The following is a 25,176-nucleotide window of genomic DNA, read 5'->3' as shown; positions in this document are numbered from 1 at the left end:
GTGAAGAGCCATCAGAGCGCCGCTGCCGGCCATCTCGCGTGCGTGCGAGAGCAGTGCCATCGTCTCACACCTGCGCCTCCTGTTTCGTCTCTGCCGCCGTCGTGCGACTTCGCTCTCTTCGACGAGCACCCTTCTTCGCTTCCTTTTCACCATCACAAGCTTCTCACTGCCTCCACGGCGCACATACTCATGCAGCTTTCACTTCTCTCCTTCTTCGCGCTGCTCGCAGCGGTGTCGACGGCATGCGCAGGCGCACCGCTCGACCGCCGCCATCCGCCCGAGCAAAAGCCACCGCCGAAGAACCTGCCAGGCCCACCCGACGGTCTGCCCGCGCCTACGACGACAGACACGCGCGACGGCCCACCAGCACCGGCCAGCTCTGCCTCGTCAGTGCGCAAGATGATGACGTCGGTCAGCAGCAACGGCAGCTACTGGTTCGTCGACGCCAAGGCAGGCGAGCATCATGCGAAGGTGTGTGGCATCGGGCTGGGGTGGACGGGCTGTGCCTGACCTTCTCGCACACAGATCCTCGTCGACAGCGGCAGCGGCGACACGGTCCTCAACGCCGGCGTGTACCGGCCTACGCGCTTCGGCCTCAACCTCAATGAGACCTTCGTCAATAGTGCGTGTCGCCGTGTTGCCGCCCGCGCTCTGAGCTGATCAGCCTTTGCAGGCTACATCTCGACCACGGCCGACGGCGGCGGCGTGCAGAACTTCACGGGCAACGTCTACAAGGACTCAGTCTGCATCGACCACCTCAAGACGGCAAAGCAGCCCCTCGGTGTGCTGGACACCTCATCGGCGCAGTACCCGGGCCAAGGCATCATCGGCTTCATCCCGAGCGAGAACATCACGACGCAGCCGTTTGGCTATTTTGACACGCTCTGCGGCCTCGGCGAGCTCGAGGCGTGTACGTTCGGACTTGCTTTCAAGCCTGACAACAGCGGCACGCTCGCCGTCGGCCATGCGCCTGGCAGCACCGGTCTCGGTCAGGGCACGCCCGTCACCCTCGGCGGCGGGAGCAGCGACGCTGATGCAGGCTTCCTCGAGCCGTCTGAAGGTGTGTGCAGCGAGCAGCTGCCAGTCGCTCGAAGCTGACGCTCGACGACGCCAGGCTGGGTCGTGCAGAACGCCGCCTCGCTCGTCAAGACGACCATCAACGGCCGGCCGATGAACTCGACGACGGTGCGCGTCTTCTACCCCGACAGCGGCACGTCCGTGACGCTGACGACGCGCGAGGAAGCCCGTGAGTCGTGGTCGCCATCGCCGTCGCCGCAGGAGCTCACACGCTGTTCACCTAGGCTACTTCTTCCAGGAGGCCGGCATGCGCATCCAGGAGCTGCCCGAACAAGGCCGCGTGCAGGGCTTCTACGACTGCGCGAACCCGCCAAAGCTCGGCTTCAGCATCAAGGGCCAGCTCTTCGAGTACGACGCATGCACCGTCGCGTACTACTCGCCACAGTCGGGCTGCCCCACGCAGACCGGCAAGCGCTCCGACGATGCCGGACCGCCCACTCTGCCGCTGAGATTCTCGGCTGGCCCGCGGATCTACGATGCGCAGAGCAGCTTCACTGGCGACATGCTGCAGAAGGCCGTTGACTGGATCCAGCAGCAGCCGAGGCAAGAGACGCAGCAGTGCCTGTCTTCCGTGCGTCCGCATGCATGGCTTCCCAATCTCAACGCAGCGCGCTGACCTCGCCTGTTCCACCAGATCTTCGGCGATGCCAGCGTCGAGACGCCACGGGGCAAGGTGTGGCTCGTCGGGTACGTCGCTACCTTCTCTGTCCGCGGCTCTACTCACCATGCCCTCCTTCTGCCAGGCAAAACTGGATGCGCGGCAAGTACCTTGAGCACGACTACGAGGCTCGGACCCTGAGCGTCTCGCCGCTCGCCGACGCCAAGCCGCCACCGCACCACGACCTCTAGCGATACCCCATCTGCGTCTCCCACTGCAGCGCACGTCGAATCACATCGCATTTCATCGCTGAGACGTGGGGCCCGCGACCACCGCACACGTTGTGACTGCGCTCAGCCACACTTGCGCAGTTCGGTCTTGATCTTGCTGAAGAGATGCGTGGCGCGCTGACGCAGGCGCTCGTTGCCCACCTTGGCTCCTTCCTTGCTGCGGTCGAGAGACAGGTTGCGCGCGTTGGCCATCGAGATCCACTCTGGCGAGTGAGAGCAGCCAGGGACCCTGCCCTGCCAGAGCTCGTAGATCGCTGCATTGACTCATCAGCGCTGCAGCGTGCGGCTGAGAGCGCAGGCAAGACTCGCCAGCGATCATGTCGGCGGTCTGCTGATTCGTGACGCGCTTCACTCCCGTCGGCGGCTTGAGGCTGCCGCGTTGCAGCGCGTGGTCGACCAGACGGTGCATCGTCGCCTGGATGCCGGTGCGAACGAGCTCGCCGGCCTTGCGCTTCTCGGTCGGGCCAGGGAGCCCGGCGATCTTCTGAAGGTAAGCGAAGCGGTTGAGGTCGCCGACGGGACCGATAGAGCAGAACCAGTTGAAAATCGTCCCGAGAATGTAAGCGTCGTCATGAGGGCCGAGAGGGTCGTCGCGCTGCGTGGCACGGTCAGTCAGATGTTCAACGAGGCAAGTTCGGCGTCCACGCACTCCGCGAGTCTCCTTCGGCGGCTTGGGGATGCCGATCGTGTAGTCGTTCACAGGCTTCGACTTGGTGGCCCTCGCTGCGCGCGCTCGGCGGTCCTCTTGCAGCGACACGGGATCCTTGACGCGGTGTATTTTCGGGCCAGGCTTCCGCTTGGTGGGCGACGGCGGCGCCTTGCGCTTGCGCTTGCGTCCCACTTGCGCCGACTCGGGGTCGGAGTCGTCCGAGGCCTCTGCCTCGTACGCATCGGCCGAGTCGTCATCTTCCTCGCCACGCCGAGGCTCGTCGTCAGGCTCGTCCTCATCCTCGTCGTCAGAGAGGCGGTACTTCTGCCAGCCGCGGTGATCGGGCGCGATGGACTCGGTGTCCTCGAGCTCGACGTCCGGCTCGATGCCCGCGAGCTTCTTGAAGCGGAGCAGCAGCTCGCCGCAGCCCATCTCGACGTGCGGCAGCGGCTGCCACTCGTCCTTCTTGAGGCCATAGCTAGACGCGAAGCATCAGCCGAGAGGTCGACGGAGGACAGAAGGTGCCGCGCGCTCCGAGCTTGCCGCAGACGCACCCTTTCCACTTCACGGCGACCTCCTTGCGCGTGCGCGAGTAGCCATAGATGGCCTCGACCTCGAAGCCCTCCGAGGAGTCGGAGTCGTGACACATGTCCGAGTGTGCGCGGCTGACAGACGGGGAAGAGGCGTAAAGCTGAAGGCAAGGGCAAAAGCGACAAGACTGGAGCGAGTGGTGGTGTCTGATCAAGGATGAGTGCGGAGCGAGGCCCTGGTTTTGGGCCGACACATGCCGTCCCTCAGCGTGGCCGCACGGATCACGACGTGCCACGACGGGCCGCGACGGGCCAGGAGCCTCGAGAGCCACGACGTGCCGCGACGTGCCACGACGTGCCACGACGCGAACGCTGTCAACCGCTGATGAGGAGCACTTCGCGGCGGAGCGGCTGTGGGGCTCGTCGCGGCGGCGCCAAGCTGGTGTCATCATCTCGGCTTGCCCCTGAGCAGCTCGCCTGACTCTAGTTCTACGCGCGCCGCAGATCGAGATGCCGGGCCCGAGGCTGCACGCCGGTCCGGGACTGCTTTCTGAGCGCTTCAGTGACTGGGCCGCTCCTGCTGCAGCTCTCCACATCGTCGGGGCGGCGCAATGGACGCAAGTCGCGCTCAGGAGGCGGTCCTCTGCGACGTGGCGCGACGCGGCGGCGCGCTGTGCGAGGCGGTCTGAGATGAGGCCTCGCGCGTGCTGTCCGACGACGGAAGTGCGCACGGCTTGCTCGACTCGATCCGCGTCGTGGATCTTGTTGCCACGTCGTGGATGCTGGATGAGCATCAAGCTGCGAGCAGGGCGCGCAGGCGTAGCCAAGGGCCAGCGCAGAGGAAGATAAGAGCATCGCCTGGAGCTCGCTGCAGTCGGCCCTCGCCAGCTCACTCGCGTGAGCTCAGACCGGTCTTCGTGCGCACTCACGGTCCTGCAAGACGAAGGCGCTGGAAAAATTGATGCAATGACGAGCAGATAGTGGTACAATGAGTGACGGTGAGCGGGTATCAGAGCAAAGCGAAGTCGTCGCGCTGGCCGGAGTACTGCGCGATGGTGCGCTTGACGCTGCTCTGGTCAACCCAAGAGACGCTGCGGAGCAAAGAGCGGCAAAGCGAAGCACCTGTCAGCTCCGGACGCTCGCCTCAGCGCTAGTGTGTCCACTCACAAGTCCTCCATGTTGCGCGTGACGGAGAAGGCGGGATCTGTGATCTGGTCGGCGCCCACGCGCACCTCGCCCTTCTCAATGTGCGTCACGGCCTGCAGACGAGGTGTCAGCCTGGGGCACGGCGAAGCGATGCGCGCATCGCCGCTCAAGAGCCGCTGTCTGACCGCCCGGCGGAGCAACACAACATGAGTCTTTGCCAGACCTAGTCGCCCCAGCTCGTCACATCCTTCTTCCGCCAAGCTGCACGCCACTGCGGGTGCAGCCATTCCTTGCCGCTTGTGCGCAGATCTGACACTCGACACCGTCACTCACCTGCTTGACGCTCTCGCTCATCTTCAGCCGCACCATGACGACAGGCAGGCGCCGCCGCGCAAAGCTCGAGACGGTGAGCTTCTCGAGCACGTCGCTCATCTTGGCGCCCGTGTCCAGCAGGCCCATGTCGTACAGCTTCGCCAGCAGCGCCTCTTCCCGCGCGCCGCGGAATGGATCGCGAGCAGGAAGGGCGGAGAGGCGCAGTGCAAGATGGCGGACCCGGCCGACCAGCACGTTGTACCTGCAGGCCGCGTCAGCATTGTCGCGCGAGCGAGACCCCGCAGTCCTGTCCTCCACTCAGAAGGCACGGCCGCAGAGAGCAAAGCAGCGCCCTCGCACCTCGCCGTTCCGCTCAACTCGCGCTCCACGCTCGTGCTGCACTCACTTGTGATAGTCGTCGCGGTTCTGGATGTGGTAGCGGCGCATGACCTTGACCTCGCGCATGCCCGCATCCTGCTTCCACTGCAGGAAGTCATGCCTGGGCGCTGTGTGTCAGCCGAGCGAACGCGCGGCACTTCGGCACGCGACGCACTTCTTGAGCAGCTTGGACTCGTGGTGCTTCAATTGACGCATGGTGGCAGACCGGGAGTGGGAGGAAGTGGATGCGAGGAGAGGAGCGCGGTCGGGCCGGCGGGAAGCCAGGGCGCAGCGGAGGCACATTTTTGGCGCGCGCTTACTTACATAAGCGCGCGCGTGCTCCACTCTAGGCCCGCGGGTCCGGTGCGCCTTGCCTTCAGCCCACATCAGCCTCAAGACTCAAGCACTCGACTGGCAGGGCGCCGCAGAATCGCCTCACCCCAGCTGTTGTCTCCCAGCCGCATGTCGCAGAAGCTCTGCACGACGTGCGTCACGGCGCGCGCGGTGCTGCGCCGGCCAAAGACAGGCGCCCTCGTGTGCCGCGAGTGCTTCTACAACGTCTTCGAGGAGGAGATCCACCGCACCATCGTCGATGCGCAGCTCTTCGCCCCGGGCGACCGTGTGGCGATTGGCGCATCCGGCGGCAAGGACAGCACGGTGCTGGCACACATCATGAAGACGCTCAACGAGCGGCACAAGTACGGCCTCGACCTGTACCTGCTGAGCATCGACGAGGGCATCGCCGGCTACCGCGACGACTCGCTCGACACCGTCAAGCGCAACCAGCAGCAGTACGACCTGCCGCTCAAAATTCTCTCGTACAACGAGCTCTACGGCTGGACGATGGACGACATTGTGCGCTCCATCGGCGGCAAGAACAACTGTGAGGCGCGGTGGCGTTGCGCCGACGTGCTGGCTTCTGACGCCTGCTGCGCTGTCTAGGTACGTTCTGCGGCGTCTTCCGAAGACAGGCGCTGGATCGCGGCGCTGCAGCGCTCGGCATCGACCATATCGTCACGGGCCACAACGCAGACGACATGGCAGAGACGGTCCTGATGAACGGTGCGTGCCTCTCGTGATTGCGCAGCTCCCTCTCTGACTCGCGACATCAGTGCTGCGTGGCGACATTGCGCGTCTCGAGCGGTGCACCGAGATCATGACGAAGGGCGCAGACTCAAATGCTCCTGCCGATGAGGACGCTGGCGGCTGTGGCAGTGCCGGCGGCTTGGGCTCAGACTTCGCCGGCCTGTCGGGCATTCGCCGCAGCAAGCCCTTCAAGTACGCCTACGAGAAGGAGATTGTGATGTGAGCGCAGCCGCGTGCAAGGCCTCTGTGTCCTGGCTCACACGCATCCGCCTCAGGTACGCCTACTTCAAGAAGCTCGACTACTTCTCAACGGAGTGCTCCTACTCGCCGGCGGCATACCGCGGCTTTGCTCGCATGTACCTTCGCGAGCTTGAGCTCGTGCGTCCCAGCGCTGCCATCGACATCATCCGCTCCGGCGAGGCGCTGCGAGTCGGCAGCACCGTGACACGCGCTGTGCAGCGTGAGTCCTGTGCAGCCCAGAAACGGCGTGTGCTGACACTTTGACCCAGAGACATGCACGCGCTGCGGATACATGGCCTCGAACGAGCTCTGCAAGGCCTGCTGTAAGTCAGACGCCCTCTCAGGGCCGACCTTGCGCTGACCTCGACGCGTGGTAGTGCTGTTGGAGGGGCTCAATCGCGGCGTGCCTTCGCTCGGCGTGAGCAGCAAGTCTCATCCAAGCGCATCGGACGCGGCCTCGGGTGACGGCACGAACGGGACAGAGGCGCCACGCGGCATCGGGCGCACGATTGAGCGCTGGACTGGCATCGCTGCTCCGCCAGTTGCAACACCACCGCCCGAGAAGCGTGCCCCGGCACGCATGGACTGGTAGCGGCGGGAAGGAGACGGTCACCGACTCAAGAACATTGTACACTAGATCTGCCATCATCTGGCGCTGTATTTCATTCGACACTTCGACGACCTACAGGCCTGGCATGCCGACCCGCCTTCAAGGGTACGCTTACGCGCCTTGAGGGCGTCGTCCTGCTGCTGCGCGGCGGGCACGACGATGCCGTGCTGTGATGCAGCACTCCTTAGCGACGCGCAACGAGGCCAGCAGTAGACGGACTCACCTCGCGCGTCAGCTTGGTCCAGCCGGGCGACTTGAGGTCCGTGGCCGGCACGAAGCCATGCCCCTGTCTTTCTGCTCTCTACCGCTCAAGATTCTAGATTGCCGAGGCGGGATTGCCGAGAGCGGCGGTGAGGAGAAGCCTGCCCTCGTCACTCCCGACCGGCAACGGCGATCCCCTGACGCGTCGTCAAGTCGCATGTGCTGCGGCTGCCTGCCTCCTGGAAGCTCGGGCAGCGGTTCGCCGGCATGCTCCCACGTGATACTGCGATGCTGAGCGGCTGCTCTTCAACGGCATGGCGCAAAATGGGGTGCTTTGAGCTGCGGCAGTGCGAGCCGTTGCGATGCGTTGCGCTGATCCCTCGACTCAGACTTTGGCGCGACGCGTCGAGCGCGTACCAGACTGCCGCCATCCCTGCTCGACACCGCGCGCCTGACCCCCGACGAGCTCGACCATTTGGGTAGCTCGCCGGCATGCCAGTCGGTGTCTCCTGACTGTCGACGGAAAACGGGAGCGCTCAAGGAGCTCCTCGGCGTTGAGCAACGGTGCGGACGACGGCGTCCAAGACCCGGCAACGCGCCCTGCCCCGCACGCAGCTCCGCCAGCCACGCGCCTTGGCAGTCAGAGTCGCGAGCATGGCAGCGGATCCGCACCGCGGAGCATTTGGCGAGCCGAAGAGGCGATAGCAAAGCTGAAGCCTTCAAGACTGGCAGCGGTGCGGGTGCCGCATGTGAGGAAGATGGAAGGGCGAAGAGAGCATGCAGCGGGCGCCCATCACGACTCCGCCTTGCCGGGCGCAGCTGTGCGTCGCGCTCCGCCAGAGGACGCCGCAGCGCCGCGCGGCGCGCCGAGAAGGCACAGGTGAGGTGCTACTGCGGCAAGCTGATCCTATCACAAGCCGTGCGCTGCTGTGGTGGCCCATTTCCGGCGTGCGACCGCAGCGAAGAAGGAAAGACCGTCGCCGCCGCGCTCGGCGCCCGAGGGCAAGGCGTGGTCCCGATGCGCGCGCTGGCGCAACGTCGGGTCGCGCCGTGCGCATCGGACCGGCCAGAGGCGCAAGCTGCGGCAAGCTCGCCGTCCGCGGCGGGCGAGCTGAGGATGCCCACGATGCGCTGCGCTGCCGGCTGTGGAATGCCTTGCAGCAGCGCTGCATAGGAGGCCGCAGCAAGGCGAGGAGTGGTGCAAGGCGGAGCTGCGTAGGAGGCCAACGCCGGTGCCGCGAGCGGGGAGGCGCAGCGGTAGCACAACTGCAGCGCCGCCATCGTGCATGCCACGCTCAGACCGCCCTTGGCCCCCGTCGAGCGGTCCTCCTTGTCGTATGACGGCTGCACGACGCAGTCACCGCGCACGCATCTCGGCACGCTGAGCATCCACCGCTCGCATGAGAGTGTGCCGAGCAGGCCGAGCGCTGCGCGGGGTGAGGGAGCACGTCGCGCGGGAGCTCGGCGCGGCGGGATGCGGCCCTGCGTCCATGCGTGGGCGCGCGGCACGGGCGGAGTTGGCAGCTTGGCAGGGCAGGGCGCAGCTGCTGCCCTTCGAGAAGGGAGTGCCCTCTTGCGAGGCAAGGCGCAGTTGCAGCAGCATGTCGCCGGCAAGGTGGACGAATTTGAATGGTGCTTGGCTCGCGGTACGTGCCAGCGCAGGAGCGCAGCGCGCAGCACGGCGATGGAGTGCGAGGTGCAAGGCAAGCGGTGCGTGAGGGCAAGGCGCGGCTGACACCGCCCGACAGGCGCAAGCGCCGCGCCAAAACGCCCTCGCACGCCCCTCGGACACCGGCGCGATGGCGACGGCCGCCGCGTTCCTGTGCGCCAGAGGCAGAGACTGACGCAGGCACGGCGCCATGGCCGCCCTCTCACACGCCCAATGTAGCAGTTGACACGCCTGGCTGTCCGAACGAGGACGCTGGACGAGCTCGCCTGAGCTTGGGTACTCACCCACCGCGCAGACGTCGCCCAGCCTGAGCCAGAGGCAGCCGCACCGACCGCCGGCGCCGTCGCCTCTCTCCCTCCAACCCTCACTTCCCCTCAAGCACTCCCGTCTCCTCGCTCACTCGCCGCTCCGCATCCGCCGCGGGCGCACGCTGCTCTCTCTGCGCTCGCCACGCTCTCTTCGCTCTCTCAAGGCTATCTCGTGTCGCCCCGTGGCTGACATCGCTGCTGCTCCCACGCTCTCGGCACGCACCTGCCACCGCTCGCTGCGCTTATCCGGCCGTCAAGGTTGGCTCAGCCGCCAGCCAAGGCGCTCACCGTCGCTGCCGCCGCCGCATACGGCAGGCCCGCCCGCTGCGCCGCTTCGGAGGTGCTGCCGTGCCGTGCCATCGGGCGCCTGCCTGGCACGCGCTGCTCGTCTCCTGGCGCGTCGCTGCGTCGCCGACCGTTGGGCGCCGCCGCAACCGCGCGAGGGCCGCGGCCGCCGCACCCGCCGCTCGGGTGCAAGAGGCCGCAGGCGCCGCATACAAACGCTGCGGCCGTTGAGCTCTGAGCGCCCGCCGCATCGCTCGCGCAGCCGTCCCCGCGCGGCCCCGAGAACCGAGAGCCACGCCGCATTGTGCTCGGCGCCGCCGCCGCCGTCCCACGCGTCCCACCGCGCCGGGTCCTCCCTCCGCACCCACTGCTCCCCGCATTCGCGGTCGGTGCCGCGTGCCTCCGCTTCGCTTCCGTCTGTGCTCGTCGTCTGTGTACATCGAAGTCTCGCATCTCGACAAACTGCTGCGCATAGGTGAGTGCCGGAGAGATCCGAGCTGCTCAAAAGGCGGCGATGCTGCACCGATGGCCCACCTCCGCACCAGCTGCTTCATCTCTCCTTCTCGCCTCGCATCCATCGCCGCTCGCTCACACTGTATCCTATCTTGCTCAGTCTCCACACTCGCCATCGCTCCCTTCGCACCTTCTACCGCTAATCACCTCGCTGGCCTGGCGCCTCTCTCAACATGTCGGCCTTCACCTCCGAGCCGACGCTTCTGCCCGAGCGCCGTGGCAGCGCACTGGCCGCACACCAGGCGGCACTGCGCAAGTCTGGCGCCTGCTTCTCGCCGACGCCCACACACGTGGCCATCGCCGGCGTCGACACCAGCCCCGACGTCTCGCCCAGCTCGTCGCCGACGCGCACCGGCTTCCGCCTGCTGACGCGCAACGGCAGCCTGTCGCGCTCCAGCATCGGCAAGGAGCCATGGTCGAGTCTCGACGGCACAAGTCTTCTGCCTCTCGCTTCCGGCTGGAACATGACGCGCCGCTGCTCCGACGAGAGCGCCGTCTCGGCAGGCAGCTCCAACTTGTCCTCGCGCAGCGGCGGCGACAGCCGTGACTGCAGCCCGACGCAGATGAGCTTCAACCGCGCTGAGCGGCGCAGCCTCACGGGCGCCACGACGCTCATGTTCGACCGCTTTGCGTCGACCTCGCCGACGGATTCCTTCCCTCCGACACCCGGACTGGTCGAGGATCTGCCGAGCCCCTCCGGCTCGGGACTTCAACGGCGGCGCACCTCTTCCAGCGCGCCCGTCCGCCGCAGCTCCGGCGGCACCTCTTCGGAGCCGCCCTTCTTGCTTACCTCGCACGCTTCGTTGCGGCGCAGCAGCCACCTTTCCGGATCCACATCGCCGCTGCCTCCGGTCTCGCACTGCGGCTCGCGCCGCGGCAGTGTCTTCACCGACGACAGCGTGCCCTTCAGCGGCGTGCCGGCGTACCTCGTCGAGGGCGCACTGCTTGCCGTCAAGGAGGCTCCGCAGGGTGCCGGACAGGTGCTCACACGCACCCTCAGCGACGAGGCACGCCAGGCGCACGGTATCCAGGTGCACCACCTGCCGGCCTCGGCTATCGCCGCTCGCCACACTGCTCTCATCGTGACGCCGACCGAGAGCCCCGTATCGTCTCTGCCAGCGCCGACACAGCGTCGCGCCAGCTCGCCGAGCAACTTGCGCACGCGCCGCATGGGCGTCAACAGCCTGACGCTCGACACGTCGCCGCCGGCCGCTCGCTTCCTCGAGCGCACCCACTGGTCCGCGCAGCCTGCCGCATCATCCAGCCTCCTGGCGCGTCGTCGTGCGAGCTCCAACCCGGTCGCCAGCACGAGTCAGACTGCCGCGAGCGGCCTGCTGCCGGCCCCGATGATCGTCTCGGACCACGCCAAGCGGATCTCGGCGCCGGTGCCGCCAGCGTCTGACACGCAGGCGCTATCACTCGCGCCTCTTGTCTTTGACGACAGCGAGTCGGACAGCGACGGCACCCTGACGCCGAACTGCTACTCGCCCACTGTGCCGTCGCCCAAGCGCGGCAACGCCTGCCTCGAGCCTGTTGCCGATGCCGCAGCCGTCAACGCACAAGCGCGTCGCAGCTTTGCCCGCGCCATCCGCCGTGCGTCGCAGGGCGAGGAGGCACGAGGCCCGCTGGACATTGCCCGCGAGCGCGAGCTCGCTCCTACGCCGCCGCTGGGCGAGCGTACAGCCAAGCCGCGTCTCGCTGCCTCAATGCCTTCGCGCCTCGCCGTTGCCTCACAGCTCAAGCGCAGCGTCAGCGACACGTCGCCGCTCGAGCTGCCGCTGGCGACCCTCTGGTCGCTGCCCGAGGAGGAGGTGCCGAGCTTTAGCTCGCAGATGCCGCTCTCGCTGCCCGTGCTCTCGGTGCGCAAGCAGATGGAGGAGGAGTTTGCCGACGCCACGGACCGCGCTGCCGCCATTCGCGCCCGCAAGCGCAATACCGTCTGCGGCGTCATCGGCATGGGCCTACCCTCGCCTCTCGGAGGCAGGAGCGAGCGCCGTGCAAGCATCGCCACGCCGTCGTCCGTGCTCGCGGCCGCAGCCGATGCTCGCCTCACGACGTCGGCGCGGCACACCCGCCGCACCGCTCGTCCTCTCTCCTGGGCGGCCGGCTCGAGCACCGAGGCGTGCGCACGCCTTGCCAAGCTCGGTGGCCCGATCGCGGAGGAGGCCGAGGCCGATGCAGACAAGGACGTCGCGGTCGATCCCGAGGCCTCGGCTGCAGCAGAGGAGCTGCGTCTGCTAGCCTCCGTGCCGCGCGAGTACAGCAGCTCGGCTGCTCGTCGGGCGCTGCAGGCGCAGCCGGCCAACATCCTGGCGCGCGTCGTCGGGCCCAAGCCTCCGCGTCCGCCCAAGTCGAAGCTGCGCAGCATTGCGCCGTCGCCGGCTGCGCCGCCTCGTGTGGCCCTCGCCATCGCCGCATGCGAGCCACAGGCTGTGGCAACCGAGCAGGTGCAGCAGCGTGTGCTCGGCCCGGTGCCGCCATCTCTGCGCGCCGACTTCGCGGCCATCTCCCGCCGCCGCGCCTCGCTGCCCGGCATGCCGGCTATGGAGGGTCCAGCGAGCCCTCTGCCGCGCCTGGTGGCTCCAAAGCCCATCTCGCCGACCCGACCGACCTTCGTGCACGGCGCCTCGTTCGTCGACCTCGTCGTGCCGGCGCCGTGCAGCCCTTCATCGCGCCGCGGCAGCCTGAACCTCGGCGCTCGCATTCCCTCTCTCGACGAGGCGAGCGAGCAGCACCGGCCCATGCGCCGCCACTCGCTGCTGCTCGAGCCTGAGGCCGCGCCCCGCGAGGAGCACCGCACGACGCCGAGGCCAGACGAGGACGTCAAGGCCGTCGCGACGTCGGGCAACCTCCTCTGCTGAGGCGTCGTCCAGCCACTACCTGACCCTGTAATCTTCTCCTGCTCTTGCTCAACACCACTGTACTTCTAGCCCACCCACGGCTCTCGCTGCGTGCATGCGCCAATCTCATCTACCTGATTCAGGCAGCTGGTGTACCACAGATGTGCGATTCTACCTCATGCAGCCGTCCATCACCTAGAAAGCGAGCGAGCCCTTAAAGGCCTCAGGGTACCGTTCTCCTACGCACTATTTTGCGGCGTTAGAAGTAGCGTCGGAGAGGTAAGGCTACACGAGTGCGGCTCACCTTGAACTCGTGCACGAGCTTGTCGATGCTCGCGACCTCTTCGGCGCTCAACTTGATCTCAGCTGCCTTGGCGTTCTCCTCGATGTTGGCCACCTTGGTCGAGCCCGGGATCGGGATGATCGTGGGCTCCTTGGCGAGCAGCCAGGCGAGCGAGATTTGGCCGGGAGTGGCGCCCTGAGGAGGATCGTGAGTCTGGGTGCACGCCTCCTCGCGGCAGCACAGCTCACCTTCTTGCTGGCGATGCTCTTGATCGAGTCGACCAGCTTCAAGTTGTGCTCAAAAGCTGAAGGAGGCGTCAGCCTCTGCCGCACTTGCCGAAGCCCGCACAAAACTCACCATCCTCGGCGAAGCGGGCGTTCTGCCCGCGGAAGTCGCCCTCCTCAAAGTCCTTGGGGCTTGAGAACTTGCCCGTGAGGAAGCCGCGGCCGAGCGGCGAGTAGGGCACGATGGCCGTGCCGTTGGCCACACACCACTCGACCAGGCCGTTGGTGAGCGGCTGCGGCGTCCAGGGCGAGATCTCGATCTGGTACGCGTCGATCTAGACAGAGGGGTGTGAGCACGGGCAGCACGGACATACTGGCCTACTCACATGGCAGATCTCGTTGAACTCCTTGAGCTGCTCGAGCGAGTACTCGCTCACGCCCACGAAGCGGATCTTGCCTGCGTCCTGGCAGGCCTTCATGCCGCGTGCCGAGTCGCTGATCTGGCCCTTCATGGGGCGGTGGTGGTAGTAGAGGTCGATGCGGTCCGTCTGCAGGCGCTTCAGCGAGGCGTCGCACGCCTGCTGCGCGTACTCGGCGTCGCCGCGCTGTCCGCGCGAGCCGTCCTCGCCGAGCGTGAAGGCCCACTACGAAGGGGGTTATGAGTGAGGTGCACGGCATGCGTCGCTACAGCAGACAGCGCACCTTAGTGCAGAGGAAGACCGAGTCGCGCTTGCCGCTGCTGGCGAACCAGGTGCCGATGCGCTCCTCGTTCTCACCCAGCTTGCTGGTGGACGTGTAGATGTCCGAGCTGCGCCGGGGTGTGAGCAGGAGCAGCGCACACAGGTATTCTCGCAGCCCACGCACGTGTCCCAGAAGTTGATGCCGAGCTGGACGAGGCGGTCAAAGACGACGTCGCACTCCTGCTGCGACTTGGGCTTGCCGTAGAAGGCGCTGAGGCCCATGGCGCCGTAGCTGCGGGCCAGGTGAAGCGGTGAGCGAGGGCGCGCTAGGCGCTGGGGCAGCGGAACTGACCCGATCGCTGAGACTTTTGCGCCGGTCTTGCCAAAGGGGCGCTGCGGGTACGAGGAGGACGACATGGTTGCTGTGTGTATGGTGGTGGGTGGGCAAGAGACGTGCTGCCGACGGCGGGCTTAAGAGGACGCCGGCGTGCGCGAGCCTCCGTTGCATGCGCTGCCGTGTGGAGCGGGCGCGGAGGAGTGGAGCGGCACATGGCGCGCAGCACGCGCAGTCTGAGTGCGCGCAGCAGGCACCGCAAAGGCAGGGGCGTCAGCTTACTCCCGCGGCCGCCCCTCGCGCTCCTTCTGCGGCCGCCATGGCCCACGACGAGCGAGCTCGCAGCCCCGGGCGGCCGTCCGGCGAGCTCGGCGGCGGCGACCTTCCCGGCGCAGCGCTTCGCCGTTAGCGCCGGGCCTCCACTCGCGCTGCTCCCACGCTCGCACGTGCATTTCGCGGTGCCCCGTGCGAGAGGGAGGCTTACGTAACCGTCAACGTGGCGCTCAGCGGCTTCCTGGCCCTCCCAGAGGCGGCCGACACCGGCTACGCCTCTGGGCCCACCGGCCTGGCCTGCTCCCGACCACACCTGCTGTCTCCAGTGTCAACAGTCACGCTCAGTGCGGCCCTGCTTCTCACCCTCCGTGCCCGCCGCTGCAGTCTCGCCTGCTCCGCCAGCCGAGCTCGCCTCCGGACTTCCTGCTTCCGCGCCGTTGCGCGACGCCGAGCACCATGTGCGTCTGCCGCCTGGCCCTCCCACCTCACCCCACTCACGCTCCTCACAGGGTCGCCGGCCCGCCCGTGACGTCGCCGGACATCCAGCGCGTCACGCTGCACTCGCCCATCGCGACGCGCTGGCACCTCTACGCCACGCCGTTCGCCGTGCTCTACCCGCTGCTGGCGTACGCCTACTTTGTCGCCTATGACCGCTGGATCCGCTCCGAGGAGTGGACGTTTGTCTACACCGTCGGCCTCATCTCGGCGCATGCGCTCAGCTTCCTCGTGACGCGCTGGAGCATCGGCGCCCGCGCCGCCATCACCTGCACCAGTGTGAGTGCTGCGGTGGCGCACAGGCAGGAGCGAGTGCTGACGCGGCGCAGGCCCGCACCATCGCCGATGCGTCCATCGTGCGCATCTACCCGCGCGCCCACAAGGGCGAGGGCGAGCTGGCCAAGATCAACCGCGTGAAGCGCGAGGGCCTGCCCGAGGAGGTCTCCTTCACCTACCAGGCCGACAAGTACATCCTCACGCAGCCCGACCCCAAGGCCGCCGTCACGGCCGTGCACTCGTCGCCGCTCGTCTCCGTGCCGACGTTCCGCCGCCTGCCGTTCCCCGCCGATGCGCGCCCGCTGCTCGGCTCGTTCAAGGGCTCGCGCGGCCTGGCGTCGCAGCAGGATGTGACGCTCGCTGAGGGCACGTACGGCAAGAATCACTTTGACATTCCGATGCCGACGTTTATGGAGCTCTTCGCCGAGCACGCCGTGGCGCCGTTCTTCGTCTTCCAGATCTTCTGCGTCGGCCTGTGGATGCTTGATGAGTACTGGTACTACTCGCTGTTCACGCTCTTCATGCTCGTCGTGTTTGAGTGCACTGTCGTGTTCCAGGTGAGTGCCGTGCGGTGGCGTGCCTCGCTTGTGTCTCACGCGCCTCGCAGCGCCTGCGCACGCTCGGCGAGTTCCGAACCATGTCCATCAAGCCGTTCCAGATCCAGGTGCACCGCGCGGGCGCCTGGACGGAGGTCAGCACGACGGACCTCGTGCCGGGCGATGTCGTCTCGGTGACGCGCTCCAAGGAGGACTCGGCCACGCCGTGTGACCTGCTGCTGCTGTCCGGCAGCACGATCGTCAACGAGGCGATGCTGTCCGGCGAGTCGACGCCGCTACTGAAGGAGGGCATTGAGCTGCGCGATGACCAGGACCGCCTGGACGTCAACGGCCAGGACCGCAACAACGTCGTCTTTGGCGGCACCAAGGTGCTGCAGACCACGGCTGCCGGCAGCGCCGAGGGTGCGGCGCCCGTCAAGGGCCAGCTGAAGACGCCCGACGGCGGCGCTGCTGCCGTCGTCTTGCGCACCGGCTTCGGCACGAGCCAGGGCCAGCTGATCCGCCTCATGGTCTTCACCAACGAGGGCCGCGTCACGGCCAACAACCTCGAGGCGTTCCTCTTCATCGGCTTCCTGCTCATCTTCGCCATCGCCGCGAGCTGGTACGTGTGGGTGCGCGGCAACGAGATGGGCCGCCCGAAGGGCAAGCTGCTTCTTGACTGCGTCATGATCATCACGTCCGTCGTGCCGCCGGAGCTGCCGATGGAGCTCTCGATGGCTGTCAACACGTCGCTCATGGCGCTCGCCAAGCACGCCATCTTCTGCACCGAGCCGTTCCGCATCCCGTACGCCGGCCGCGTCGATGTGTGCTGCTTCGACAAGACGGGCACGATTACGGGCGAGAACCTCGAGGTGCAGGGCGTGGCGCAGGTCGGCGCGCAGAAGCCCTCGGACCTCGTGCTGCTCAAGGACACGGACCGCGAGACGACGCTCACGCTCGCCACTGCGCACGCGCTTGTGCTGCTCGACGATGGCGTCGTCGGCGACCCGATGGAGAAGACGACGCTCGACGCGCTCGCATGGAAGCTCAACAAGGGCGACGTGCTCGCGCCCCAGGACATCAAGGAGTCGCGTCTGAAGGCCTCGGTCAACGTGCGCCGCCGCTTCCAATTCTCGTCGGCGCTCAAGCGCATGTCGACTGTCAGCTTCGTCACTGAGCACAACGGCAGCCGCCGCACGTTTGCCAGTGTCAAGGGCGCGCCCGAGACGCTGCGCTCCATGTACCGCAACGTGCCCGCCGGCTACGACGAGACGTACAAGGGCTTCACGCGCCGCGGCAGCCGCGTGCTGGCGCTGGGCTACCGCTACCTCGAGGGCGTCGGCTCCGTCGACGCCATCAACGCACTCTCGCGCGACCAGGTCGAGGCGCAGCTCGAGTTTGCTGGCTTCCTCATCTTCCACTGCCCGCTGAAGCCCGACGCCGTCGTGACGATCAAGCAGCTCAACGACTCCTCGCACCGCTGCATCATGATCACCGGCGACAACCCGCTTACTGCCATCCACGTCGCCGGCGAGGTCGAGATCGTCGACCGCGAGACACTCATCCTCGACACGCGCGAGGGCGCCACGCACGAATCGCAACTTGCCTGGCGCACGGTCGACGAGTCGAAGATCATCCCCGTCGACGCCTCGGAGCCGATCGACGAGTCGCTCTTCGACACGTACGACGTCTGCATGACGGGCGCCGCGCTGAAGCAGTACGCCACGCGCGACGCCTGGAAGGTGCTGGTGCAGAACACCTGGGTCTACGCGCGTGTCAGCCCGTCGCAGAAGGAGCTCATTCTCAACACGCTCAAGAGCCTCGGCTACATCACGCTCATGGCCGGCGACGGCACCAACGACGTGGGCGCGCTCAAGGCTGCGAACATCGGCGTGGCGCTGCTCGACGGCACGCCCGAGGACCTGCAGAAGATTGCCGAGCACCAGCGCAACGAGCGCATGAAGAAGGTGTACGAGCAGCAGCTCAAGCTCACGGCGCGCTTCAATCAGCCGCCGCCGCCGGTGCCTGCCGCGCTCAAGACGCTCTACCCGGAGCTCGAGAAGGCCCGCGACGAGGCGCTGGGCAAGATGCAGCAGCAGCGCGTCAACAATCCGACGGCGAAGTTCGACCTCTCGAGCATCACGAGCCAGATGGCCGACATGGACATGGAGGATGGCCCGCCGCAGATCAAGCTTGGCGACGCCTCCGTTGCCGCGCCCTTCACCTCGAAGCTCACCAACCTCGCGGCCGTGACGCACATCATCCGGCAGGGCCGCTGCAGTCTCGTCGCCATGGTGCAGCAGTACAAGATCCTCGGCCTCAACTGCCTCATCCAGGCCTACTCGCTCTCGGTCATGTACCTCGACGGCATCAAGTACGGCGACTACCAGGTGGGTGCGGACGCGCGATGTGCTGCGCGTGGTACTGACGTCTTCTCTGCAGGTTACGATCAGCGGCATGCTCATGAGCGTGTGCTTCCTGATGCTGTCGCGCGCCACGCCGCGCGAGCAGCTGTCGAAGCAGCGCCCGCTCGCGAGCATCCTCGACTGGTACATGCTCCTCTCGATCCTCGGCCAATTCGCCCTGCACATTGCGTCGATGCGCTACATCACGAACCTTGTTCCGGTGTTTGAGGAGCCCGAGAAGGTCATCGACCTCGAGGGTGAGTCGTGCGGCTTGTTCAGCGAAGCGTCTATCGTCTGACCGTCGCTCCCTCACAGCCAAGTTCAACCCGTCGCTCCTCAACACGGCAGTCTTCCTGATCGGCCTCAGCCAACAGGGTGCGTCGCGTCTGCTCCTGCGCCGCTCTTCGCTTTGCTCACGACTCACGCACCTCAGTCTCGACTGTTCACGCCAAGTGAGTTGCGCTGCTCCGTCTCTGGCTTTGCGCGCCTGCTGACTTCGTCCTTCACAGCTTCGTCGGCGAGCCGTGGCGCGAGAAGCTGTCGGCCAACCCAACGATGTACTACTCGCTCGTCGGCGCCTTTGGCGTCGCCTTCGGTGGGTCAAGCGTGCCGAGGCGTGCGAGCTGCTCACTGACGACTCCTCACGCCTCAGCCGGCGCCACCGAGTTTGTGCCGGAGCTCAACTCGTGGCTGCAGCTCATCAAGATCCCGGGCGACTTCAAGAAGCACCTCCTGGGCGCGATGGTCATCGACGTGAGTGCCCGCCCCGCAGCCGTACACTAACGCGTGCTGACCGCTGCCCTCTGCAGTACGTTGGCTGCCAGGTCATCGAGAACGTAACCAAATTCATCTTCGCGCGGCAGAAGCTCGGCAGCCTCATCACCAAGGGCAGCGAACGGCGCGAGCAGCGCCGGCGCGCGCTTGCCGGTAACCTCGAGCAGCTGTCCGAGATCGCAAAGAAGGCGCAGTAAAGGCAGCGGCTCAAGAGTCTCCAAAAATAGATCGGATGCGTATGTTACTTGTTTCAGGCGTGCGCAACAGGGGGAGGGATGGCCTCAGCGCAGACGTACGTATCCCTTACCTCGGGTCTCCACCAAATTCGCCGTCTGCATCGCTGCGCTGCACATCCTTCTGGAGCCTGCTGCTCAGGCAAGGCTTGCGTGCGTTTCATCATGCGATTGCAAGGGTCACTCTGGCGGCGCTGGCGGCAGAGGCGCCTGCATGCCGCGTGGCCGCGCTGCGGACGCGCCGCTCTCCCACAGGCGCTCCGTCGAGCGCAGGCCCACGCGGCTGAGGCTCATGCCCAGGCCGGCCGAGGGACTGCGCGGGAAGATCCTGCCGGCGCCCGGACTGCCAGTCGAGATGCGCCGCGAGGGGGCGGAGGGCATCACGCGCCCATTGACGCTGACCTGCGGCACTGGTGGCCCCGAAGCCGGCGTGCCGAAGAGCGAGACGGCTCGCTGCAGACCGGGGTGTGGGAGCGCGACCTGCGGGATCGTGGGCGACAGCGGCTCCTCCTCTTCGATGAGGCTCGTGTCGAGGACCGTCGGCGCCGAGGTGCTTCGCGCCAGCGTCGGCGGAGGTGCGGGAGGCGCGAGCCCGCTGGGGCGCGGACTCGACCGGCCAGACCGGCCGAGGGAAGGCGTTGGCGCGAGCGACGCATCTTGCAGCAGACCCGTCTCGTGCAGGGCATGCCGCAGCGCCGAGCCGTCCTCGTCGATGCTGCGCGTGAAGCGCAGCAGATCCCGACAGAGCGACCAGTTCTCCTCTTCTGCGGCCAGCTTGAGCAGGCGCACCGCTTGTGCCGTGCTCTCTTCCAGCGGCTCGAGATTGTGCAGCACGAGCAGGTACGAGCCGGCAGTCTTGAGGTGGCCGCTGGCGATGCAGCGCTCGAACAGCTCGCGCGGCTCGCCGACGGCGTCGAAGAGGTAGCTCCACCGCACGACTTCCGTCTTGCGCGCGCAGCCGACTACAACGTCAAGCGCGTCGTCGAAGTGGTCGAGAAAGGCGACGACGAGCGGAAGCATGGGCTTCGCTGCGCCGTTCGTCGTGATGTCGCCGTTGGACGCGAAGCTGCCGTCTGCGAGCTGCTGCAGCGACGCGCTGCCCTGGCTGCCAGACGGAGTCATGCCGGTGGAGTCGCCGTGCAACAAGAGCGTATTTGCGCTACTGCTGCTGGGCAGGTCGCCGTTGCTTGCATCGGCCATGCTCTCGTCGCCTGCGTCCAGCAGCGCATCGGCCTCGTCCTCTAGCACTGCGTGCAGCAAGATCTCGAGCGCATGCGCGAAGTACACGAGGCTCTGGTAGTGGCTTGCGAACAGCACGGCCTCGGTCAGCAGCTCGCGCTCAAGGTAGCACCGGAGCACATGCTGCAGGAAGAGGTGGGTCTGTGCGAACCGTCAGCCCGAGTGACATGCACACGCACGCAGCACGTACATTTGTGCTGCTGCGGAAGATGGCAAAGTCGAGCGTGCGCCGCAGCGAGACCTCCGGGTCAACGCCAATGACGATGCCCTTCTCGATGAGCACGCCTGGAGAGAGGCTGTGAGCAAAAGTCATGCAATGCACATCGGCAGGCTCACAGAGCGGATAGAAGTCCAGCGGCATCGATACGCTCTCCTCGATCGTCTTGTACTCGGGCGCGTCCTCGTCCTCCTCCTCATCAAGTCGCTCAGCACGCTCGATGGTCAGCGCATCGAGCCAAAGCTTGATGCCCTGCCCGTCGTAGCCCCACAGCGAGTTCTCGAGCGTGCCGATGCCCGACAGATGCGTCCAGAAGTACTCGATGTGGTCGCCGAGGATCTGCATGTCGTAGGCGACCTCCTCGAGGTCTTCGCCGGCCTGCTGGGGTGTGAGCACGCGGACTGCTTGCTCCGACGTCGAACCCACCTTGCGCGGACGCAGCAGCACGAGCTTGCCGTCGGTGAGGAAGATCACGGTCGCGACAGTGAGGTCGTCCATCGGATCGCCGAGCTCTGCGATAGCTGTCAGCATGGCACGGAACCTCCCAGCTGCAGGACTCACGCTGGTGCGTCGGAGGGATCATCCAGCTCATGCCGCGTACGCGCCCAGGCTCGGCGACGACGCCTTCGAACGTGATGCTGCCGCATAGATTCAGGCGGATCGCGTCGATTGTAGTGTCGATGAGGAAGTGGTAGAGCGTGTTGTCCTGCGTGTAGACGAGCAGCGAGTTGTCGAACAGGCTCGTGAGCACCACCGGCGACGGCAGCTCCTCGCGGTGCAGCACGTTGCGCTCGTCGAGCTCGGCGTCGCGCGAGTAGAGGCGCAGCTCTGGCCGCCCGCCCGACGAGCATGCAGCAATGAGCACATGCTGGTACCACTGCAGGCCGCCGCGCACGGCAAAGGACTGCTCCTCGCTGCGCGACGCGAAGCACTTCCAGCGGCCGGAGAGGCTGCTGAAGTGCGCCAGCCCTCGGCGGCCGGCGACGGCGATGAGGCGGCCGTCGGCGCTGATGCAGGCATACCGGATCGGCCAGTTGGCGGCGATGTAGGGCTGCGGAATCTTGATGTGGTGCCAGACGTCGGACTCGGGGTTGATGACGCTCATGTCGGGCTGGTCACTGCCGCGATAGACGAGCACGGCGTCGTCGAGCTGCACAAAGGCGTAGCGCGTATTGTCGGGCGAGTGCTGCCCGGCCACTGCGCTCTTGGCAAAGGAAATGGCGAAGAGCTGCTGGTCGGTCGACACGGCGTCGTCCGCGGGAATATGCAGCAGGAACAGCTCGGTGTTGCCTGGCACCCAAAACGCCGCCGCTGCGCCGTGCATGAAGAGGTCGGAGAAGCCGGGCGAGGCCAGGTCCCAGCCTTCCGTCAGGCTGCTGCACATGAGCTTGCCGTACGTGCTCCACACGCTCCATCCGCGCTCCCACGCCACGGCCAGCGCATAGCCGTCGTCGCTCCACGCCACGGCCTTGACCTCGCCCGTGCGCAGATAGCTGGCCGTGCTGCGCAGGGCCTCGCGCAGGTCGAGCGTGTGCGAGGGGCGGGAGCGCCCGGCGGCGTAGGTGTAGACTGCGATGCGACCAGAAGCGAGGCCAACGGCTGCGAGCGAGAAGACGGGATTGATGCCGAGCGCCGTGCCGCGCAAGTCATCGGGCAGCATGCCGGGTATCGGCGGCTCGTCAAGCTCGTCCGTGTCCGTCGCTTCAGTCAGGCCGCGGTTGTGCGCGTCAAACGCAGCGTCATCCACCTTGAGAGGCGAGTCGCCCGGTCCTCCACTATGCCGGCTTGCGTGCGAGGCGCGCCGCCGCCTTGGCGCACCGTGGAAGCAGCGGCCGCGCCAAATCGATGCCTGCGCTGCGCTATGAGCATGGGTTGGGCACAGGACGGATGCTGCACTCACACGTGTGTCGAAGGTCACAGTGCTCTGATACGCCCGGCCATCGAATGCGAGCCAGAAGTAGCAGTCTGGCGCGTGCGCGGAGCATTGCGACACGATGTGCGGCACTTCCGCCTGCTGCCCGTCGGCGGGTGGCCGCACGAGCCAGTCCAGGCGCGCGAGGATGCTCGTGCGCGGCTGGCCGGCCGGACCTTCTGGCGGTGCCTCTTCTGGGTCGTCTGGCGGCCAGGGGATGCACTGCATCGCGGGCGGCGACACTGTGCCGAGCAGCAAATGTGTCGCACTGGAGGAGACACTGAGGGCGCAAGGTCGGCTTCTGCCAATACACGCGCGACGTCGCAGAAGCTCACCTGCCGACGCCAGCATCAACGCGCAGCACGAGGCGAAACACGATCTCAACACCCTCCTCGCGCCCCTCCACACCACCACGCAGCTCAGCGCCGTGCTCGCCCGCCGCCGCGGCAAAGCTGGCCCGCAGCGTCGGCAGGTTCGGCGCATAGGGCTCGCCGCTCGTGGCGCGCGAGCCGGACCCCGAGGCGGGCACATACGAGTGCGGCGAGGGTAGCGGCGCGACGAGGAAGAGCAGCAGGTAGGACGTGGACGTCTGCAAGAGGGTGAGCTGTGTGCAACAGGCTGCAGTCTGTCGCGCCCACTCACCACGACACAGACGGCGTGGCCGTCGGCGCGCCACGCCAGCGCAACATTCTCGCCGTACTGCTCGGCACTGCGCGGCGTGCGGCGCAGCGCGGCCAGCTGGCGCGGCGGCCGTGTGGACCAGACGCTGAGCACGGAGCGTGTGAGGGTGGCGAAGCGGCGGCGGTCCGGCAACGCAGCCAGCGCCAGCAGCGGCTCCGCGGCGGGTGGTGGGGCAGCGCCATCCGCTGCGGCGGCATGTGCCGCATCGGGCACGCCGAGGCCGGGCGTGAGGTGCAGGCGCTTGGCGACGCCCGTCGGCCAGTACATGACGGCGGCCGGCGGGAAGTCAAGAGGGGGGACGTGGTCGGAAGGCAGGCGCTGCAGGCGCGGGAGGCGGAGTGCGAGGCGCGCGCCCGTCCGTGCGCATCTCGCTGTTCTCACGCTCTCCTCGAGTAGACGGAGCTTGCTCTTTTGCTTTTGGCGCCTTCACAGTCAAGTTCAAGGTTGCACGCAAAAGCAAGGTGGTTGGTGGGGACCTTGCGCGCAAAACGCTCACAATTGCTGATGTGCAGAGGCACAATCTGCAAGGCAACAAAGGTCAGCATTGGTGGGGCATGATGGCAACACTGACCCTGCACTTGCTTTTGCGCGCTTCCAGCGCAGCCCCTCAGAGCAATTCACAGCAGGCAAGCGCAAGCCATCCAGTAGACTAGGGATGTACTGGCAGACAAGAGGCTGGGATTATCAACAAGGCCAGGTGAATCTGCTTGCTGCCCAATTTGATTTTGAAATGGCTGTGGCTGGTGTTGCAGAGATGTTGCCAAGATTACACTCTATGCCAATGTTGGTGATTGCAAGAGCATTCTGCAGGATGAGGGATGGTCTTGCTAGGTAAAGTTGAGTGAGTAAGGCTGAGTTGGTAAGGTAGGTTGTGGTGGTGCAGAGGGAAGAGAGCAATTGTGCACACACCCAAGAGAGACCCTGCAGCTGCTGCAGCTGCACAGCATGCAGAAGCAGAAGCAGCCCAGCAGCGCCTGCCTGGCAGTGAAGCCCTGCCTGCAGCATGGGCTGCACATTTCTCTTGGCTTCAAGGGGAAGCAGAAGGTTGTGTGTATGTGTGGCACCACTGGTTGCCAACTCCAACAGGCACGCATCATCTCTGTAGTACAGCGGGCCATCCTGCTGTTGCTTGTAAGACAAGGGATACCCAAGGCTTGCTACTCTTTTGCCACTCCCAAAATGGTGTTTTTTCTTGCTGCTCCACCACCCACATCTTCCTTGACCACTCTCACAACCCATGCCCTCTTCTAACATGGCCAAGATGCCTGTGATGAAGCGCAGCAATGGCAGTGTGCAGCTGCACAAGGCAGGAATTGTCCCCGCCTTTGTCCAGTTGAGTGCTGCAGAGGGCAGGGGGAATGGTTGCAAGAGAAGCAAAAGAGCAAGGCTGCCTGTGAAGCAATGCCTGAAGCCAAGACAAAATGAGACGTTGCAGCTTGCTGCTTTCCTCCCCAGAGCATTGCTGCTGCACTATTTTCTTGACGTTGCTGATGCTGAGCTCTATCTGCAGGCTGCATCCAAGACAGAGTCCACCTCTGCATTGTCAACACAAGTGTCCTTATGCCTTTTGCATGCCTGCTGGCGCACTTCTCAGCCTACATCACCAGTCAGGATGCCCAGCTCTGGCTTGTCAGTGTGTCTGCCACACCCTCCACACATGTCAAGTGGCGCACCTTGTTCAGAGTTGCCTGTGTGCAACTCTGATGCAGCCTCTCCTATTGTGCCAGTAGCAGCTTGAGGTCTACAACCTTGCGCCAAGCAGGCTTAGCTGCAGCATCCACCTCAAGATGTTTGCGTTTTCAACAAGAACACCTCCATTGGCTGCAAGAAGAAGGACAGCTTTGGCACATGCAGCCTGGTTGTTGATGCTGCCAGCTGAGCC

General features: G+C 66.0%; 9 protein-coding genes across 9 annotated transcripts; 5 read left to right on the top strand and 4 right to left on the bottom strand.

Moving 5' to 3' along the window:
- The first annotated feature begins 178 nt into the window (after positions 1–178).
- FA09DRAFT_362313 (hypothetical protein) lies at positions 179–1,984 on the top strand. The gene is made up of 7 exons (XM_025745459.1): positions 179–471; positions 526–622; positions 674–1,060; positions 1,115–1,246; positions 1,302–1,648; positions 1,712–1,764; positions 1,821–1,984. Exons 1-7 carry the CDS (start codon positions 190–192, stop codon positions 1,924–1,926), a joined length of 1,404 nt encoding a protein of 467 aa, XP_025596273.1. The 5' UTR covers positions 179–189; the 3' UTR covers positions 1,927–1,984.
- Positions 1,757–3,334, bottom strand: FA09DRAFT_102453 (hypothetical protein). The gene is made up of 4 exons (XM_025738949.1): positions 3,169–3,334; positions 2,615–3,092; positions 2,275–2,560; positions 1,757–2,219 (listed from the first exon to the last, which is right to left on the bottom strand). Exons 1-4 carry the CDS (start codon positions 3,261–3,263, stop codon positions 2,029–2,031), a joined length of 1,050 nt encoding a protein of 349 aa, XP_025596272.1. The 5' UTR covers positions 3,264–3,334; the 3' UTR covers positions 1,757–2,028.
- A 757-nt stretch (positions 3,335–4,091) lies between these two features.
- On the bottom strand, positions 4,092–5,218 carry FA09DRAFT_331595 (putative IMP3-component of the U3 small nucleolar ribonucleo protein). The gene is made up of 5 exons (XM_025743091.1): positions 5,156–5,218; positions 5,009–5,101; positions 4,624–4,864; positions 4,312–4,403; positions 4,092–4,235 (listed from the first exon to the last, which is right to left on the bottom strand). Exons 1-5 carry the CDS (start codon positions 5,194–5,196, stop codon positions 4,154–4,156), a joined length of 549 nt encoding a protein of 182 aa, XP_025596271.1. The 5' UTR covers positions 5,197–5,218; the 3' UTR covers positions 4,092–4,153.
- Positions 5,219–5,354: 136 nt separating this feature from the next.
- On the top strand, positions 5,355–6,992 carry FA09DRAFT_331593 (cytoplasmic tRNA 2-thiolation protein 1). Its single transcript, XM_025743090.1, has 6 exons — positions 5,355–5,863; positions 5,923–6,042; positions 6,093–6,285; positions 6,342–6,526; positions 6,576–6,629; positions 6,684–6,992. Exons 1-6 carry the CDS (start codon positions 5,443–5,445, stop codon positions 6,896–6,898), a joined length of 1,188 nt encoding a protein of 395 aa, XP_025596270.1. The 5' UTR covers positions 5,355–5,442; the 3' UTR covers positions 6,899–6,992.
- Positions 6,993–7,653: 661 nt separating this feature from the next.
- Positions 7,654–8,764, top strand: FA09DRAFT_102401 (hypothetical protein). The gene has a single exon (XM_025738948.1). The coding sequence runs from the start codon at positions 7,895–7,897 to the stop codon at positions 8,456–8,458; it is 564 nt and encodes a 187-aa protein (XP_025596269.1). The 5' UTR covers positions 7,654–7,894; the 3' UTR covers positions 8,459–8,764.
- A 1,301-nt stretch (positions 8,765–10,065) lies between these two features.
- FA09DRAFT_326372 (hypothetical protein) lies at positions 10,066–12,753 on the top strand (the record flags this gene model as incomplete). The annotated part of the gene is made up of 1 exon (XM_025741207.1): positions 10,066–12,753. The coding sequence occupies one exon, from the start codon at positions 10,066–10,068 to the stop codon at positions 12,751–12,753; it is 2,688 nt and encodes an 895-aa protein (XP_025596268.1).
- A 54-nt stretch (positions 12,754–12,807) lies between these two features.
- Positions 12,808–14,446, bottom strand: FA09DRAFT_321598 (Aldo/keto reductase). Its single transcript, XM_025741026.1, has 8 exons — positions 14,272–14,446; positions 14,104–14,211; positions 13,942–14,047; positions 13,626–13,883; positions 13,373–13,574; positions 13,264–13,319; positions 13,037–13,210; positions 12,808–12,978 (listed from the first exon to the last, which is right to left on the bottom strand). Exons 1-8 carry the CDS (start codon positions 14,334–14,336, stop codon positions 12,928–12,930), a joined length of 1,020 nt encoding a protein of 339 aa, XP_025596267.1. The 5' UTR covers positions 14,337–14,446; the 3' UTR covers positions 12,808–12,927.
- A 385-nt stretch (positions 14,447–14,831) lies between these two features.
- FA09DRAFT_311187 (putative SPF1-P-type ATPase) lies at positions 14,832–19,444 on the top strand. Its single transcript, XM_025740656.1, has 10 exons — positions 14,832–14,984; positions 15,036–15,300; positions 15,351–15,854; positions 15,905–18,223; positions 18,276–18,495; positions 18,554–18,613; positions 18,672–18,690; positions 18,748–18,833; positions 18,891–18,991; positions 19,048–19,444. Coding segments are annotated over exons 1-10 (3,738 nt in total). The 5' UTR covers positions 14,832–14,982; the 3' UTR covers positions 19,210–19,444.
- Positions 19,245–23,588, bottom strand: FA09DRAFT_331591 (RIC1-domain-containing protein). The gene is made up of 8 exons (XM_025743089.1): positions 23,256–23,588; positions 22,949–23,202; positions 22,602–22,893; positions 21,263–22,550; positions 21,128–21,213; positions 20,821–21,079; positions 20,675–20,769; positions 19,245–20,625 (listed from the first exon to the last, which is right to left on the bottom strand). The coding sequence occupies exons 1-8, from the start codon at positions 23,559–23,561 to the stop codon at positions 19,426–19,428; spliced, it is 3,780 nt and encodes a 1,259-aa protein (XP_025596265.1). The 5' UTR covers positions 23,562–23,588; the 3' UTR covers positions 19,245–19,425.
- Positions 23,589–25,176: the final 1,588 nt, after the last annotated feature.

This window comes from Tilletiopsis washingtonensis (genome assembly GCF_003144115.1).
Source record: "Tilletiopsis washingtonensis strain MCA 4186 unplaced genomic scaffold FA09scaffold_19, whole genome shotgun sequence".
Taxonomy (NCBI): domain Eukaryota; kingdom Fungi; phylum Basidiomycota; class Exobasidiomycetes; order Entylomatales; genus Tilletiopsis; species Tilletiopsis washingtonensis.
This window is presented reverse-complemented; position numbering and strand designations above follow the sequence as displayed.